This window comes from Lytechinus variegatus, chromosome 5 (genome assembly GCF_018143015.1).
Source record: "Lytechinus variegatus isolate NC3 chromosome 5, Lvar_3.0, whole genome shotgun sequence".
Lineage (NCBI taxonomy): Eukaryota > Metazoa > Echinodermata > Echinoidea > Temnopleuroida > Toxopneustidae > Lytechinus > Lytechinus variegatus.
The window spans coordinates 9106696-9127350 of record NC_054744.1 but is presented as its reverse complement, the minus strand read 5'-3'; the positions used below and the strand labels follow the sequence as shown (position 1 = coordinate 9127350).

Sequence of the window (20655 nt, the reverse complement as noted above, 5' to 3'; positions counted from 1 at the left end):
AAATATATTTCTAACAACTTTTTCAACAATTTTTTCTTTCTTTCTCCATCGGACAGACAAGCTCTTCGGGAACTAAGAGAAGATAGGGATGTCATTATCGAACACGCTGACAATGGTTCAGCAGTAGTAGTCCAATCTAAATGAACTGTCTTTCTGAAGGTTATAGGCAACTGAACACAGAAACGTAGAGGAAACCTATATTTTAACAGAGTGAAAAAGAGCAGTGGAGAACACAAATGTCCTCAAAGACATAAGTTTACTAATTCCTAGTATATCTGAATGCCTACACATATACTTTCTACCTAAAATACCTAAAGTCCGCAACTCAGAAAGACCAATCGTTTCAGGATGCTCTTGCCCGACTGTTCAGATATCTTGTTTTCTTGACACAATATTATATCCATTAGTATACTACACTAGAACTTTCATCCAAGACACAATACAATTGCTGAGACACATCTCCAGAATCAGTTCAAAGGGCCTACTTCCTTCACTATTCACTTTCGCTTTATAACCAGGCATAGAACAGACGTTAGTAACTTACTGTCTGTCTGTAGAGACATTTGCTCCGACATGGTGTAAGAAACACGAAAGCTCAGGAAACTTGGTTTCCTGCGTCATTCTTTGATTTGACTGCTTTCATCACACTATGCTCCATAACCTCAACTCCACAGCATCTGGTAGAAGTAAACTTATACGCATCCTGCACGTGATAGAAGCCTTAAAAGGTAAAGAAAACTCAGAATATTTTGGTGCAAGAGATTTCTGGGAAGATGTGGCAACACGACTAATGTATGCACACAGGAAAATTGACTTTGCGGTGAAAATGCTACAAATAATTCAGTCAGAAAATAGAGACATTAATATAAAGTTTTCAGAATCAAGGAAAAGAGATAATTGTCATTCGAATGAACAAGTCTCGAACGCACGTAACGGAACATACTGTATATGTAAAAAGAAGTACAATAATACCTTGCAATACATGTACATGCAACGTGTGGGTTGCACAAAGTTGCACCACAACCAGTGTTTCCAAACCCTTTTCTAAAGAGTGGTTGCGGTGTTAATTTTGTGCAGTATTGATAGCAGTAATGATGGAAAAATATTAGAAACTCCTAGAAACAAAGAGAAAAAGAAAGGTATTGATAACAAAGCACACAAGAAAAAAATAAGATTTTGCATCTACACGAGAACAGAGGCAGAAATAAATATTAAAAATAAGGGAGTGAAACGAATTGGGGGGTAGCATTTAGAATTATGTTGGGATGAACACCTTAGCATGGGATTAGTACTGTGGCATTGGGCTGGTAAGACTTATGGCTTAAGGGTTAATGTGAAGACAGCCTTTAGCTGCTGGCTACAGGTGGGTCGTAGTTTTGAGTGTCATTCTGAATCATACCTGCATGGCTATGGCAAGCAATCTATCCCATAAATGCCATAAACTGCAGGCAGGTGATAGTATAGAGAGCATCATTCTGAATCATACCTGCATGGCTATGGCAAGCAATCTATCCCATAAATGCCATAAACTACAGGCAGGTGATAGTATAGAGAGCATCATTCTGAATCATACCTGCATGGCTATGGCAAGCAATTTGTCCCATAAATGCAATAAACTAAGTTTGTCAATCAAAAAATTAGTTCACCACTAAAAGAAAATAAATATATCCTGGAAAACCCAATAGGCCTACATATATTGATAAAAAGACAAAAACTGTGTATTCCCTTATTTGAATTAATAAATCTTTTTTATTGAAAAACCCTGTTACTCAAGCAGAAAAAAAAGATGTATCAGGCAAAAAACTTTTTGTAAAAAATCATGAGAAAAATTACGTTTTCCAAGAAAATCTGTTTATCTGGGATATTCTTGGTGATAAACTTAATTTTTATCTGTTTTCCAAGTGAAAACAAACACATTTTTATTTGTTTCCACAACAAAACACATTTTGTCTTGTCTCTACTATATGAACAAAACGAAAAAAAAGAAAGAATTGGTTGATTTCAATTTCAAAATGAAAGAACGTGTAGCCTACATCTTGTCAGCAACAAGCCAGAAGACCTTCAGCTAATGTCCTATCCTCAGGACAGTAATGTGGACTGGTGCCTTACCTACAGGCAGCATTGCAGTGATTTGCATTCCCGCAGGTCTCCAGACCATTTGCTTTACCATTCATTTGCCTCCATCGTAAGTCAATGATACGTACACCCTGAGGATCCTGCAGGATGTCCATCGATGATCCTTTGACCTGCTCCTTGTGCCACGTCATCAGCCGGGAGGATAGTAAATCATTTGGCAATCCTCAACAATGCCTTCTCTGTCATGAATTATCGGGTGATGGCTTCGGTCCACGATCCACCCAACTCTTATCTAGGAGAGAATGGACAGAATATATGAGACAGGGGGAGGGGTATGTCCCTTTCCGTCAGACCCACTCAAACAATGAAAACACCTACAACACATAAGAGCTTGTCAGTCAGGTGTCAAAATACTTAATAGTAGTTTTCTGCATTCATAAACCCCGACAAAGGTGATAAAAAAACTGATTATTCAGTTGTTCAAATTTATGGATCCCTTTTTTCCCCTTTGAACCTAATCATAAACATAATTTATTAATTTGCAATTTATGAATGAACTATAACGATCAAATCTACATAGATTGTTTTTAAGTGGAGTGAGCCTCTGACAGGTCTTCAGGTTAACAAGGGAATTTACTAGTAATTTTCAAAAGTAATAGTATTCAAATCCTCCAAACAATCAGGTACACCTCATATTTTTCCTCAGCTCTTTTAGAGCAAATATGTTTGGAAACTGAGGCCCGGTCCTTCAAAACTTTATAATTGATCCAAGCAATTGAAGTCTATCAAAGTCGTCATTTTCAATTAAGTAATCATATACAATATCCCTAATGGAAACAGAGTAAACTAGACTGATTTGACTGATTTGTCAAGAATATGATGCCCGTGCGAGGATACAACATATTTAGAAAACATGGGACATGTCTATGCTTTATGATGGACTCGCTGACTTCCGTATTTCTGTACTGACCGCACAGAAACGTTGTTAGCACTAACAATGCGCAAACAGAGGTCCTGTTACAACCGGAAATGCAGCAGCCATGTCCAATGTTAGTTGTTACAGCAATGCATTACTTACAAATTGAAATAAATGTTTTGACTTCACAATCCGAAAGATGTGACCAGGCTTACTGCTCGTGCTCTGTTAGGCTAACAATATTTCTGTGTGGTTGGTGCTGATTGATCAGGGAATTGTTTCATGAAAGTTGTCAGTGCTGACCAGTTGTCATTTTTCCGACAGTTACCATAGTAACAGTCAGAGGCCAGTGCCTCTAAGCCAATCAAAACCAAGGATTTCACTGAAATTGCCAGCACTGACAATTTAGTCAGTGTTGACAACTTTCATGAAATACCAACCTGGGTGGGCCCCATCTTACAAAGAGTTATGATTGATCCGATCAATCGCAACTCTATGGAAATCCATCAATGTCATAATCTTTTCTTCAGGAAATTTTCAAAATGTCCTTTGTAAACAAAGGACATCACACCAAATTGTCAAGAAATCAATGAATTTATAGATATACATTCATATCTAGATTTTTTGGGGGAACAAATATGCATTTTATGTGTTGACTTTACTGGCTTTCCATAGTTGCGATTGATCGGATCAATTGCAACTCTTTGTAAGACGGGCCCCAGATCAATCTTAGTAAGAAGGAGCCCTGAAGGATACTTACATTGAGGAAGCTCTGGATGTGCTTTTAGATATGCCTTACTGTGATGCTTCACTGCGCCATGGTTCATCTGAAACTGACACAGCGCCCTCAATGGTTTGGCAAGGATCTAAGAAAAAGTATAAAATATGCATTTATACATATAGCAAACTTCATCTAGCAATTTTCTATTCCAAGGGGAACAGAAAGAATTAAAAGTTTGGAGTGTCACAGTGCCAAAACGGGCAAACATCAAGAAAAAAGTACAGGTAGCATCAAAGTCATCAGCTTTGCATAGATCATTTCTCTTTAATACTTCCATTATATGGGCTTACATTTGTATTGCTTCAGCAACGATGTAATAATGACATGGTCTGATGAAGCATGCAGACTCGCAAATGAAAGCTTACCAAAGACAGGAAAAAAAAAGTGATTGTGGAAAAAAGAATCAATCTCATCTTTTAGGTCTAAGGTTCAACTCTAGTTTTATTTGAAATAATTTTATACTTAAGGTTTGAACTTCTAAAATGATGAGAAAGTCATTTTTACTACAGCAGGGTCATGTGGTCTAGTAGTCAATAGATCATTGGACTCATGATTGAAAGTTTGTGAGTTCAAATCCCGAGATCTGCCATAATCTCCACTTTAACCTTACAGGCCTGAGAGTAATTTCTGTCATCAGTCAGTCACTATGGCTGATCAAACTAGATGTAAGATGTTTCATATGTAATGGTTAAACACCAGCTTGGTGTTGAAGCAGCAGGAAACTGCTTTACAGAGTTCCTACAGGAGATACCTCAACAGAGCATACATAGCTTAGAATAAAAAAAAAATTTTGCAACACAAAGATGAAACTTACTTCTCTGATCTCTGGGTTCCTCTCCAGCACAGAGAGTGCTATAGCGGCCGATTCCACTGTACACACTGTAGTATCGGTTGGCTGGGTACGGATGGTATACTCACTGGAGCCAGAGTTTGTAAATTGCACCTAAAACAGTGGATAAAATATTCAATATATGATAATGACTTCTCACTTTTCTACCCAAGGTAGCTACGTCAGTTCATATTATCTGCTCTCCTAGTGTGAGTGCACCCTGCATAACATGTTCCTATTACCCTTCTCCATTCTAAAATGCTGAGAGCCTGGTAAAAAGGCAAAAAGCCCCGTTATCAAAGTCTTTGACCAGTAGGCCTATAAGTTTGTATTGGATTTCCAAATGTTTTTTCAGTTATCTGGAAATGAGAAAATGACCGTGATACAGGGTTGGCGATTTTTTTGATTTTTTTTAAAAAATCAAAAAAATCGGATTTATTTGATTTAAATCAGATTTTTTTGATTTAAATCAGATTTTTTTTATTTTTTTGATTTTTTTAAAGTTCCTTCGAAAAAAGGGTAATTATCCCCCCCCCTTACTCTTACAATGACATCAATATTGATGTCATACATTTCACCCCTGATATTGTTCTTAACCACATATTTTGTAATTAAAATCCAGTAAAAATGGACAATTAAAAATAAATTTGAGGAATCATGTATCTGAACTTAATTCTATCATACATAGGCCTATGAAGGAATATTCCATAGGGAATTCCCAGTGAGTAGAGAAAATTCCCCTCTGGGATTTTTCATTCAAATATTTAAAAAAATCCAAGAGAAAAAATCCCTTATCAAAACTGCCAACAAACCCTTTGCCAATTACTAGTATTCATGTATATTGTAAGAGAAATATTTCTCATCAATGATTTTTTTCAATTAGTCACAGCTTTACAATAGTCAAAGAGAGACTACAACTGTATATGTTAAGGATCTTTTTGATAAAAAGCTCTTCTCTTGCTACAGATATAGATGCAAAACTCTCAGTTTTGGAGAACAATATAGGAGATAGCTTAGTCAAAGGGTGACTATACTACATTCTGTTACTGTGATTTTTTTACATTAATCTACAATTTTTATTCCCATATTCTCTACAAAAAAATCTGTTTGATCCATGAAGTATGAAAAAAAATCTACTTACTTTTAACTTAAAGGATAAAAACTGCAAAACTGCTTAAATTACAACATATGTATTACAAAAAGAAGTATTTTATTTTAAATGAGACACAGCTTACAACTGCCAATGATTGTAACTGAAGTACCTGCATCTTAACGTTAAAATAAAGTGTTAAAGTTCATTGACCCTAAATGACCTTTGACCTTGGTCATGTGGCGTGAAACTCATGCAGGATGTTCAGTGATACTTGATTAACCTTATGTCCAAGTTTCATGAACTAGGTCCATATATTTTCTAAGTTATGATGACATTTCAAAAACTTAACCTCAGGTTAAGATTTCGATGTTGATTCCTCCAACATGGTCTAAGTTCATTGACCCTAAATGACCTTTGACCTTGGACATGTGACATGAAACTCTGTATAGGATGTTCAGTAATACTTGATTAACCTTATGGCCAAGTTTTATTAACTAGGTCCATATACTTTCTAAGTTATGACGTCATTTCAAAAACTTAACCTCAGGTTAAGATTTGATGTTGACGCCGCCGCCGCCACCGTCGGAAAAGCGGCGCCTATAGTCTCACTTTGCTTCGCAGGTGAGACAAAAATGAGTACCTATTGACAACATACATCTGTAGTTTTTAAGGAATTACCTGATTTTATTAATTTGATTTTAATTTGTTTTAAGTAGATATGAAGACTTTGTTGATCTTTTATTGATATAAAGTTAATTCAAAGTTTTTCAGTTGACTTGAAGAATTAAAACTGCATTGAACAAATACTTTGTCCATGATTTGTACATGTTTCAATGGAAGTGATTTAAATCAATGATTTTTAAAAAAAATCATGGTGATTTAAATCGTGATTTAAATCACGATTTAAATCAACGTGATTTAAATCCGCCAACCCTGCCGTGATACCACCCAAATCTAACCAGATAATCACTGATGGTATTGAACACCCAACCCTCTGATTGATAAGGCCATAGTCAGAACCACTACACCACAAAACCTTTATAGCTATGCTTTGCTCCAGCCCCAAATCATAGAATGAAATATAATGTAACTCACTTGTTGAGGTATTTGGAACATTGCATTGGACTTGAACATACTGGTAGCCTGGTGCCAAGTCCCATCCATGACGAGAATATTGTAACCCTTGCTATGGCCATTCATGCTGGGTGGTGGAACTGGAACTTTGCTGATATCCATAGCATCTGGGCCTGGAAACAAGACTATCGTGTTGGGACTGGAGCACACTTTGGCCAACTCTGGATATCTAGAAATATCATGAAAAACAATGACTGATTATAAAATCTAGATGGGGTCTAAATTCGGGTGGAGTCCACCAGTGACCGACCGATGCTGCCAATTACATGTGTAATTTCTTCCAGACACGATAAATTCTGATTCACCAAACACTATGAGAATATCAAGCACTTTAATCAAGACAAGATCTACATTTCCTTTAAATACCAAATCTTTCACATCATACTCTATATTATTCAAACCTTTCATAATCATAGAAAATGCAATCAAAATAAATATGAATGTCTCAAATCGAGCTCTATATTTATATTAATGATCATTGGATGTAAATTATTGTAAAATAATTACAAATACAATTCTATGGTCATACTAAAAATATTGGCCGTGTCAACAAAGTTATATTATGTTCACATGGAAGTATTCATAATATCTTAATTTTTATTCTTATTCCATCTGTATTCTTTGGACGTCTCCAAGAAAAGAAAAACAATGCGCATGCGCGACTGATGACATTCATGAATTCAGAGCTTGAATGCGGATTTTTAAGCACAAACAAGCTTCTAATTAATGGGAATAAATATCAAAAATAATTTTCTCTGCTTTGTCATGTAAAATGATATTTCATGGTGATATCACAATCGTGAGATTTTTTTTCTGTATATTGACAACGTTCGAGAATTAATCCTTTCACGAATTTTTTTTTTTAGACGAGTGAATTTGTGATGTCCGTCATTAAAACTGGAAACAAAATACATACGTTTCACATCAAGCTCTAAATTCATATTACCGATTATCATATGCAAATTGCTATCAAAATATTACGATTAAATAATGATCTATGGTCATAATAAGAAATATTGTTAACGAAAGCAAGGTTTATTTTACATCGATCGCATAATTATTTTGTTTGACTAATGCAGTGTGCATGTGCTATTGATGATGATAAATTCCATTTATGAATTCATCGTGCATAAATTATCTCAGCACAAACAGATGTGTAAGAGTAAGACTCAAACTAGGATCAAAATAAACTTCAAATTAATGGCAAATAGGCATTATCATTACACAATAGGTTTCATTCTGGGGGAATATCAAGTAGGTAGTAAGATAGACATTACTGTTTGATTTGTTGATTATGATCACATGAAACGGTCATGTTTCTTTCCTTCACACCGTCTTATTTTTTTATTGATGCACAGATTTTACAAAATCTGCCCCGGTGCTCGTAGACATCGATCGAACACCGATTATAACATCAATTCGATTCAGGCTTTCCAGACACAAGTAAAAAGCAAAAATGGGTACCTTTTTTCCGAGAATCTTTTTCCTCTTATGACCTGACATTTTCCAGGAGGTAGGCAAGCAGAAAGAATGGGCACTGTCCGTAGCAACCGCTTCTCTTCATTTGGATGCTGGATGATGTACAGACATGACTCAATAGAAATCCTCTCCTTGGGGAAGAAAGGACAAAGTCCAACGCTCACTGGTCGACTGTAAGAGAAATGGGACGTGGACAGTTACGATGGGAATGTAATTATTCAATGTTGATTGAAGATCTATGAATCAGGGTCGCCGGAGAATGTACTAGGTTTTCCAGGAAGTAGGCAAACAGAAAGAATGGGCACTGTCCGTAGCAAGCGCCTATCTTTATTTGGATGTTGGATGATGTACAGACATGACTCAATAGGAATCTTCTCTGGGTCATTCCATGTCTAATCATCAAAGAATCTGCTGCTATCTCTAAGATTTTTGTAAAACTTTGGGAACCAATTAGAACTCACGAAATACGGCTAGAACCCACATATTTTCGCTAAAAGCCACTTAATCAGTGAGATACAGGCTAACAAACTATGGACTAATTAGCGTGATGTCGCAAATTCAAATGCCATATAGTATAATGCCTAGAGAGCTGGTTTTGGTGTCATTCTTAAGGTATTTCATGCCCTATAAATTTGTCTGGCAACATTTTCCTACCTCTCCAACTACAAAAAGTTATTACAAAATATTATATTATGTTCACATGGAAGTATTCATAATATCTTAATTTTTATTCTTATTCCATCTGTATTCTTTGGACGTCTCCAAGAAAAGAAAAACAATGCGCATGCGCGACTGATGACATTCATGAATTCAGAGCTTGAATGCGGATTTTTAAGCACAAACAAGCTTCTAATTAATGGGAATAAATATCAAAAATAATTTTCTCTGCTTTGTCATGTAAAATGATATTTCATGGTGATATCACAATCGTGAGATTTTTTTTTCTGTATATTGACAACGTTCGAGAATTAATCCTTTCACGAATTTTTTTTTTTAGACGAGTGAATTTGTGATGTCCGTCATTAAAACTGGAAACAAAATACATACGTTTCACATCAAGCTCTAAATTCATATTACCGATTATCATATGCAAATTGCTATCAAAATATTACGATTAAATAATGATCTATGGTCATAATAAGAAATATTGTTAACGAAAGCAAGGTTTATTTTACATCGATCGCATAATTATTTTGTTTGACTAATGCAGTGTGCATGTGCTATTGATGATGATAAATTCCATTTATGAATTCATCGTGCATAAATTATCTCAGCACAAACAGATGTGTAAGAGTAAGACTCAAACTAGGATCAAAATAAACTTCAAATTAATGGCAAATAGGCATTATCATTACACAATAGGTTTCATTCTGGGGGAATATCAAGTAGGTAGTAAGATAGACATTACTGTTTGATTTGTTGATTATGATCACATGAAACGGTCATGTTTCTTTCCTTCACACCGTCTTATTTTTTTATTGATGCACAGATTTTACAAAATCTGCCCCGGTGCTCGTAGACATCGATCGAACACCGATTATAACATCAATTCGATTCAGGCTTTCCAGACACAAGTAAAAAGCAAAAATGGGTACCTTTTTTCCGAGAATCTTTTTCCTCTTATGACCTGACATTTTCCAGGAGGTAGGCAAGCAGAAAGAATGGGCACTGTCCGTAGCAACCGCTTCTCTTCATTTGGATGCTGGATGATGTACAGACATGACTCAATAGAAATCCTCTCCTTGGGGAAGAAAGGACAAAGTCCAACGCTCACTGGTCGACTGTAAGAGAAATGGGACGTGGACAGTTACGATGGGAATGTAATTATTCAATGTTGATTGAAGATCTATGAATCAGGGTCGCCGGAGAATGTACTAGGTTTTCCAGGAAGTAGGCAAACAGAAAGAATGGGCACTGTCCGTAGCAAGCGCCTATCTTTATTTGGATGTTGGATGATGTACAGACATGACTCAATAGGAATCTTCTCTGGGTCATTCCATGTCTAATCATCAAAGAATCTGCTATCTCTAAGATTTTTGTAAAACTTTGGGAACCAATTAGAACTCACGAAATACGGCTAGAACCCACATATTTTCGCTAAAAGCCACTTAATCAGTGAGATACAGGCTAACAAACTATGGACTAATTAGCGTGATGTCGCAAATTCAAATGCCATATAGTATAATGCCTAGAGAGCTGGTTTTGGTGTCATTCTTAAGGTATTTCATGCCCTATAAATTTGTCTGGCAACATTTTCCTACCTCTCCAACTACAAAAAGTTATTACAAAATATAAACTTCAATCGTGAATAAAAAAAAAAATTCCTTCAAATTTCCTCAAATTCATCTAAGAGGTACCTTATGATGTTAAAAAGCTTCCACATATTAAGTTTTATAATGGAAACTCCAATAGTTTCTGAGATATGAGCAACAATGTACATGTACATAAGCTACATATGGCATATAGGTTCGAAAATCAACATCTGTCATGTCCAATGTATTATTTGTGGTGGGCTGTATAATGTTGGATGTTTTAGATCACAGAGAGGACCACCTTAAAAAATGCAGCTTGTGCTCCTGAACATTTTGACACTTTTTTCAGAAAAATCTTTCAAAGATTGAGGGGGTGCCACCCAAAATTGATTTGGGGCAAAAAGGCTGTTGGCCTCAACCCATTTTTTAATATTTGTATATCTCGGCTTCTGCATAAGTTATTTTAATGATCTTTTTATCAATCATGTTAATTTGAACAAGGAATTTATTTTAAGAAATGGATAAATGCTGTCTTTGTTGATAAAATTCAACTCTTACTTAAAGGACAAGTCCACCCCAACAAAAACTTGATTTGAATAAAAAGAGAAAAATTCAACAAGCATAACACTGAAAATTTCATCAAAATCGGATGTAAAATAAGAAAGTTATGGCATTTTAAAGTTTCGCTTATTTTCAACAAAATAGTTATATGAACGAGCCAATTACATCCAAATGAGAGAGTTGATGACATCACTCACTATTTCTTTTGTATTTTATTATATGAAATATTTTTATTTTCTCGTCATTGTCGTGTGAAATGAAGTTTCATTCCTCCCTGAACATGTGGAATTCCATTATTTTAACATTTTGTGCTTCAGGCAATGACATGTATTGTATAATTCAAACAATAAAAAACAAAAGAAATAGTGAGTGAGTGACGTCATCGACTCTCTCATTTGGATGTAACTGGCTTGTTCATATAACTATTTTGTTGAAAATAAGCGAAACTTTGAAATGTCATAACTTTCTTATTTTACAACCGATTTTTAATGAAATTTTCAGCATTGGGCTTGTCTGATTTTTCTCTATTGATTTAAATCAACATATTTCTGAGGTGGACTTGACCTTTAATTTGGAATGGGGTCAACTTGACCCCCCTTGACGAATTTTACCACTTCGCGACTGCAATTTTTTTTTTACCTCACCACTCGATGACCTTTTACTTTCAAGCCTTGCGAATCTTCTGAGACCGAATTTGCGATGCCCAGGTACACGGTTTCTAAATTACGCAACATCTTCTAATTGCATGTCAAGCCCAAAATTGCTCAGAATTGTGATTCCGTGTACGAAGTCAATGCAAATTGGGTTAAGTCAACTGTAAAAGTGGAAATTATCACGGCAAGATAGGCGAGCGCAAATTTAAAAACATGCAAGTTTATGAGCATCTATTTCAATGCAAATTTTGAACCATGGTTCAAAGTGCAGTGAACAAAAACCATGCTCCTCTCTTTAGCAAAGCAGAATGCTCTGTACCTCTTGTTTGAAGAGGCTAACAGAGGTGACATTGGGTAGTTCAACTGGCAAGGAATTCCATAACCTGATGGAGTCTGGATAGGACTTCTGATAGATGAGAGTTCTTGCAAAAGGTATTTGGAATCGCTTGGAGCATCCACAGCTTAATATCATCACCAGAATCAGGAATGTCTGTCGAATGTCTATAGCTGGTTGACAGTACAATGCATCATCACCATTTTGTATTGTGCCCTATGCTCCAAGAGTGTTGACCACTCTAGTTGACCGAGCATCGATGTGACACTGCTTGTGCGTTTGAAGTCACCAACAACAAACCTGGCAAAACGGCGCTGGACCATTTCCAGTCGATGGATATTCTCTTGGGTGTAAAGGTCCCACACAACACATGCATACTCTAGATTGGGGCATACTAAAGCCAGGTAGCATAAGGTCTTAGTCTTCCTTGGACAAGGGCTGATGTTTCGATGAAGAAATGCACTGACATAGCTGGCTTTCTTGGTAGTCGCGCTAACATGATTAGTCCAGTTCAGTTTGCTCTTATGATGGACACCTAGATACTTAGCTGTGTCAGCTGCCTCAAGAGGCTGTCCATGGGTGCTACAGAAGCCCATTTGACAGGCTTTCTCTTGTTGGTTACATGCATTACCTGGCACTTCTGTGGATTGAAAGCCATAAGCCAGTCACTTTCCCATGTTTGTAAGGCCTCCAGGTCATGCTACAGTTGCTACAGAGTCCACTTCTGAGTTGATCTTCCGATATATCATGAAGTCGTCTGCAAACAGACATACTGACATACTCAGGAAGGTCGTTGATAAACAGCAGGAAGAGCAGCGGCCTGATGACGCTCCCTTGTGGCACGCCAGATGTGACTCGTGCAATTTTAGATGTACATCTTTTAAGAACTTGTTGACCTTTAGCGTACCTAAGGGGGGGGGCAGACTGTCCCCCCTGACAAGTCACAACACATGCAAAGGACGTATCCCTGCCCCCCTGATAATTCAAAACTGATCCCTGATGAGCCACAAGTGGCCGCTTCCTTCGAACTTGAAGCCCCCCCCTTTTTTTTGCTTGTCGAATTTTTGGGCGGAGGAATTTGCTCCCCCCCCTTGGAAAATTCTAGGTACAGTATGCCACTGTTGTTTACTCCTGTTTGTGAGGAAGTCTGCAATCCATTGGTGGATGTTATCATTAATGCCATAGAGTTGTATCTTGTTGAGTAGTCAGGCATATGGTACTTTATCAAATGCCTTGCAGAAGTGAAGCAGGATAACATCAAGTTATTCCTTTTTATCCAATCCCTTGGCTAGGTCTTGGACTGCAAGGATTACATGTACCTGTGACTCACAGAAACGGCATTTTCTGAAGCCATGCTGAGTGTCTGTCCAGATGTTGTTGCTTTCGAGAGGACTCATAACAGCACTGAAGACGATGTGCTCAAGTACCTTGCATGCAACAGGCCTGTTGCCTTGTGAACATCCAGTTCAGAGAGAAGCTTAACTATACTTCAAAACATGTGACCTCGATCTTGCTCATTGATGGATAACAAATTCCCTTGTCCTTGATGTTGTCTGTCTTCATTGGAGGAAGCGTGTGGATGACATCTTGGAGGGAACGTGCTTGTCCTGAAGTTCAATGAGAAACTGCTTGATGTCTGACCACATGCCTGTAACTGACTGCGTAGTCGGCCGTAGATGACCTTACACAGAATGAGGTTGATAAGCAACAAATTATACAGAGTCGGACTGACTACCTTGCTTTCGACTTTTGGGCAGATAAAAATTCCTTGATTTTTCCCTTATTTGACTTTGAGGTATTTTCCCCTGATTTGAGCCTACTTTTATCAATTCTCCCAAAAGTAAAATAATTTTCTCGGATTTCCCTGCCCTGATGGACTGGGAATCCTGTGTGATTGGAATTTCAATTTTGAATTTATGAATTTGAATCAATTACGCCGCTTTTTAATTGGAACTTGAAAATTATGATCGGAAAATACAATTTTGTTGCTGAAAAAAAAGCATTCACAGATGGGGATGCACAGTGAACAATTGTGTACAATGGATAGCGGGGCGTGAACGCAAGCGGTTGTGTACATTTTTGCTTATTACATGACGTCATCCAGCCACTGCCGAGAGCCGATTTATGAATGAAAATATAGTAAGCATGCGCAGTGCAAGCCTTCCATTCCCCCACACAGTATTACACCAAAACAAGTGTGCAATTCTCTATTACCTCATACCAAAAATGACCTAGAATTTTACTTTCCTATATTTTATATGAATTATGAAAGGTATTCTCGGAGGATCTATTTTCTCACCGATACCGCACAGGTATGCGAATTTCGATTACTTCTTGCCTTTCCGTCAAAATCTTACAAATTAGCGTCTATATGGCATCGTGTTCGTTGGAATTTGTAGAGTCTATCGCAATGTGCACAAATGCAAAGTCGATTGGCTTCTGGGTTTCGGAGCGTCGCGTGAATATGCATGAATATGCAGTTTCAATAATTTCGATCGTTACCGGAGCGATCCGATCACGAACCAAGACCATTTCCCGTGTACACAACGTGACCGAATATCGTTATCGCTATCGATACTCCCGCACGCAGTCCCAAGGAATTATTTTGGGGACCACATGGTCCAAATTTTCATCATTTTTAGTTCAAAATGTTAGGAAATTATTATAGAGAACAAACTAAAAGATGATTACAAATATTGAAATTCATATTTTTAGTGTAATCCAAAGACAAAAAAAGAAGGCTTCAAAAATGTAAAGTATCCAGAACCACACCGGGCCCCCATCCACTCACAAACTATTTGCCTTGCGCCCTGCCGGCCGGCCTGGCCTGGCCCTGGGCTGGGGTACCGATAGCCTTGGCTCAGCCCCCATTCCTTGCCCTCGGTTCGGCGCGGCATGTCTTTGGTAATTCGGGTCAGCATTAAAATGTTGGTTTACAAACTTACAGACAACGAGAACAGGTATCTCTTTTTGTAGGAGGATCAATAGGCAACCCAGCCAATCCTTCAAAAACTGTCTGTTCACCGTCATTATTATCTTCTAATGGAAAGTTGGCTGCAAGTTCGTCCTCCATTTTACAATACAACAACTTCTTCTTTAGCTAGCTCAGCTGCGCGCTGCATGCACGCACAGAAATGGTGCATGCACGTCGTGTTATAGCTGTCGAGCGAAACGACAAACAAAAAAGGAAAAGGATATTGTGTATCAGCGGAAGATGGAGTGTTTCCTCAGGCCAATTATATTTAACTGGGATTAAATCCCGAGATTGAATATTAAAAAATTGTTATCTATCAATGATAAAGCTAGCCTTAAATAGGCCTCATGATATAGAAATCAAGGATATTATGATTTTTGTTTGGTGTACACACTAACAAAAATCACAATTGCACACAATTCTGACAATTTGAGCCGGGGAATTGAAGTACAGTATGTGGTCGCATGATTCGTGAGATATGAAAAGTCCTTGAAATTTTTTTTTGAGGTTAGTACTTTATTAACCTTTAGGACATATTCTCAACTTGGCATTCACGTTAATTGTTTGGCTAAACCCTGAAATACAAAAACGGCTTAGAATATCCCGGTTTTAAGTAAATCGCCCCAAACCCAAATTTATAACAGCATGTGCTTCGTGCTCTATATACATGTATATATATATTTAGATAGATGTGAGAAATAAGTCTTTCAGTAGAGGAGTAATCAATGACCGGAAGAGTCTTCCTGAAAACCTAATACAAATGCCAACAACAGACAAATTTAAAAGAAAAATTTATATATTTTGGCGAAATAAGCACTTTGAGCTTCCATGACTCCTCACGCAAGCTCATGAAGTAGTAGTTTTCAGTGACCAATCTTACAAGAAGCGACCGGGAGTTACAGGCTTGCGCCTTCATCCCTTACCAGATGGTGATGATAATATTCTCCCATCCCATGGTAACGATAGTATTCTCCCATCCCATGGTAACAAGACATCATCTGGCGAAAAAACTGCTTCATCACTTTTCAAACAATTTGTCTTTACTCCAATGGAAAATTTTCCATTTTCATTGGAAAATAACAGTAAGAGCTTGCATCCACCAATTTTGCTACTGAAACAAAATGTATTTATTTTTGGCAATGGGAGATGTAGGATGTATAAAGCAGGGCGGTCACAGAAATATACTGAAAATATCAAATGAAAGAAAATAGGCTAAAATATATAAATTGTGCACATATATTTTTGGGGTATGGTATGTTATTGAGTCATGGATTTGCGAGTAAATTTCTAAAGCAAGTGTAGAGATTTTTGTAAATGTATATATTTTTATAATTAATTGCATGATTAAAAGTACACTTTAAAATAGGAAAGAAAAAATGTAAAAATGTACTTAGAGAGGGAGACAAAGTAAGAGAAAGAGAGGAAACGCAATAATATGGTATGATGAAGCTCAAAATCAAAGTGTGATGTCAGAAGGCCCGAAAGAAAGAGTAAGAACGGAAGATGAAAAAAAAGAGACCGAGTTGAAGTAGATAAATAAAACAATGATATACCGTGATTAACCCTTTACCATATGTCAAAAATGTCAAATTAATGGTCTGAAGTGCAAAGATAGAATTCCTCTTACTATTTAAGGGGGGGTGGCCATTTTCTACTAAAAAATATAACAGCCCCCATTTTTTTTTCCGGGGAGGTGTAAGTTCCTAGTCATAATCCTTTAACCTTTACTTTTATGATGCAATATTCTAAAGACCCCCCAAAAGCGAGTAATGTCTCGCTTAAAAAATGCAAAAACCCCTGAGGGGCAAGAGTATAGGTTGGTATGAGCATGGGGAGGCAAATATAAAGTGGTATGGGGGATGGGGTGCACATCTTTGGGAGGTGGAACTAAGGTTTTGAAAATCAGCTGTTGAATTAAAGCAGAAGGGGTACACATTTAATTTTGCTTGCCAGTGTCGGAACTCCTCTGCCTCAGCGGAAGGTTTCACAGTAAATCATGAACCCAGTGCACCCCAACCCTCCGCCGTTGAGGGGATGCCTATTTTAAGAGTGCTTGTGTTCCTAATTGCCACCACCTTTAAACTTCTTTATTTTGATGTCAGTTTTTAAGGACCTCTCCCGCCCCTCAAAAAATAGAGAAATTACTGAAGGTGATTAATACCGTCTTACTATTGCGTTAACATTTTAATGCAGTTTTGAAGACATTTAAAAATTACTATGAATATTTGATCCAACTTTTATGAGCACCGATCGACTAACAACTTGAGAAATATAGTTTGATCCACAAGGGTTTTTCCTGCATTTCTGTCTATAGTTTGTGGTTACCATGGCAACACAATGTCTGGCAAATGCATTAAAAATGTCTCTTGGCATGGTGGCTCAATGGTAGAGCGTCCGCCTCATGAACGGGAGGTCGTGGGTTCGATCCTCGGCCGAGACATACCAAAGACTTATAAAAATGAGACCTTCTGCCTTCTTGCTAGACGCTCAGCATTTAGATTGGAGAAGCCAGGGTAATTTTATGTTATGCAGGGCCCGCTGGTAGAGCAATTTCCTAACTGAAGTGGCTACCCTGGGTAAATAAAACGTTATTATTATCATTATTATCTTGCCCATCTTTACCTCATAGCCAATGTGTGAGCCAAATTTCAGCATTTCGAATCGCAAGGTTTCTTACATAATTTTTGCAATATAATATGTTATTACCATGGCAAAACGATTTCTGAAACACACAAAAAATGCGTCTTACAAATTTTTACTTCAATACCAATATGTGTGTGCCAAATTTCATGAGATTTGGAATGAGAATTTTTTTTATATGAAAATTTTTCCGCTCGCGCTTCGCATCAATAATTTTTTTGAAATATACTGACCCTTTTCATGACTACAAAAGTGCTTGGAATTTCCATTCTTCAGGTAGAAATATCAAAATTTTCATCTCGCGCTTCGCGCTCGCATTATTTGATTGTTTAAATATGCAACGTCTTCATGGCTAACTGCAAGCAGCCGTATAACAGATCCTTTTTTGATCAGATCACAACATATATAAAAAAGCGCGAGCAGTAATTACTTAGTTGGATACAAACAAAAATCAACTGGGAGTGGTCGATCGGGGAAAATAAGGCCGACCCCCCCCCCCCCCTAGTTGCAAAGGCTGGATCCGCCCCTTAAGGCTTATTCGGCAATGAATATGCCTTAGCAGATTTATTAGATACTTTGCTCAGGATTCTCCTGTAAAAAGCGTTATTTGAAGAAGATGCAGGCGGATTTTGTTGTGTATTTTTTAAGCTCCTAAAAATTCTTGCTACATGCTAAGTACACCCTCTCTCGTGCTGAATCCCAGTAATGGCGTAATTTCCTTCGGCAAGAAATTTATCCATATTGTGCTGCACTCGACCCAGGTCAGGTGAATGGGTACCCGGTAGGATTTATTCTTTCAACGCTTTAGCGCCTATTAATATGGCGGCTCACGGCTACAGCCGGGGTAATAATATGATATCAAGTATCAAAGCGTAGTTGAGAATAAGCACATAGAAACTGCGCGATATAAATGGTTATTTGATTTATTGATTTCCGTTTCACAATTGTACATAATATGATAAACATAACACAACAAGGTCGAAAATTCTACAAGACATAATATAATATATATAACATAATCATAGATTTAAGGAACACAATTCAATAAAGTTATCTCAGTTGACATTTGTATTTAAAAGTAAAATGGAGGGACTTGCAAAATAAAGCAAAGCTTGTACAAGAGGCAAGCCCCTAACTTAGTTACAAGAATAAATTACAACAAATAGATATTGGGTCGTACTAATCAATAGAAATTTTGTTTAAAAATGTATACTCACAAGTTTTGTGCACTTGACAAAAACGTAACTGATGGATCGTTACTTAAACTGTACGAATCACAAATTTACAACATTAGCGTTAATGGTTAAACCAAATCATTCATCTCGTTCAGAGCTAGAAACTCATATTTCTAGTTATAGGAATGTTCATTATTCAAACTTGTGTCAGATTAACACGTGAATGGACAAAAGATATTAGAAAAATATACCTATTTAAAAAAAAACAATGTAACACATGCAGTTACAGCATGAACAATTCTGCAACATAAACAAAATATGCAGGTGCCAAATACGATTTATTAAGTACAATATTCTTGCTTTGTGAAGTGCAGAAATAAATCGATTCATTGAAAATCAGTGTAAGTACAATAGTAAGATTATAAGCGATATTGATAATCCCATTACCACATTTTACAAGTTACTAAACATAATTACGTCTTTAACAAAGTAATAACCTAAACATATCCTACCAAAACATCTGGTAAAGAATTAAGATTGACCAAGGATCGTGAACAATATCATTGATCATCGTATTTCGGTGGATTTTCATGATTACCGACACATCGAGGGGGGGGGGGGTATTTACAATTCAAGAGTCATGAAAATTAAAAGAACCTATATTAATATACAGATAATGAATCGAATGAAATAGATCGAAGAAGTAGAAAAAATATAATATTGCAAGAAACGTATAAGATCTGAAATAAGGTAGTCAATTCAACTTTATTTTACAAGCCAATTAGGCCGATAAAAACATAAAAACAAAAATGCATACGTCAAAATTATGTACCTAATGCTGTATTAGAAAGAAGATGATCATTGAGATTATATACACTGATAAAATCATTAAAAAATCGACTAATCACAGTGGGAAAAAATATACAACAAATGTGTTCTACAATGCAATGCCTTGTGCGGGATACATAAAACGACCTAAATGAATGCAGGCAAGGTAGCCTCAAATAGGAAATGATAGTAAAAAATAATAATAGGAAAATAAAAACACATCTCTAATCACATGATATTGTAACGGTCCATATACTTCCATTATGTTTTAATTATCACACACCAAAGAGTTTGCTCAGTAAATATCAACTTTAAACAGGTCATCCGGTTTGGCCGAACAACCCCAGACTCCGGAAATAGTGCATCTAAAAACTGTGACTAAATTACCGCATCATATCATTATGTATTTTGAAAAGAATAATAAATGACAATGCCAGAATATTGAGGCCTGCAGGTAGCCGTTCACAAGTGCCATTTTGACAAACCATTTCGAGGAAGCACGCCGTTCTCATTCATGGCTCAATAACTCTTCAAATCCATTAATAAATTACTCACGATTGCTACATTATTGACAATATCTGCCAGTAACTGCCACTTAATTTCAAGGCTGCATGATCATTGGCAATGAATTGGTGACGGAGATTTTCCATTTTCATTGATTAACTTTCTATTATGCACATCAAGGCCTCCAAGACAAAAGTTCACGATCATTAAAAAGTGACAGCATTTCTGATTGGCTAAAGGTCATTATTTTTACTACAACGCGCATAGTGCAAGAAAGATCATGATTGGTCATTGCCAATTTGGCGGTTGAATGCTCCGTTCGTGTTAAGGAGCCCAGATTTCATAATGGTATAGACCAATTTCACGGCCGGTTTATGTATTTGGCCCTCTATCGGCGACGCCATTGCTGCGGTGGGCAAGTGCGCT

At 36.9% G+C, this 20655-nt stretch overlaps 1 protein-coding gene across 1 annotated transcript; it reads right to left on the bottom strand.

The window, feature by feature from the left end:
• Nucleotides 1-1964: 1964 nt before the first annotated feature.
• On the bottom strand, nt 1965-15209 carry LOC121415215 (tRNA-uridine aminocarboxypropyltransferase 2-like). Its single transcript, XM_041608385.1, has 6 exons — nt 15054-15209; nt 9904-10089; nt 6791-6998; nt 4588-4716; nt 3753-3858; nt 1965-2368 (listed from the first exon to the last, which is right to left on the bottom strand). The coding sequence occupies exons 1-6, from the start codon at nt 15179-15181 to the stop codon at nt 2319-2321; spliced, it is 807 nt and encodes a 268-aa protein (XP_041464319.1). The 5' UTR covers nt 15182-15209; the 3' UTR covers nt 1965-2318.
• Nucleotides 15210-20655: the final 5446 nt, after the last annotated feature.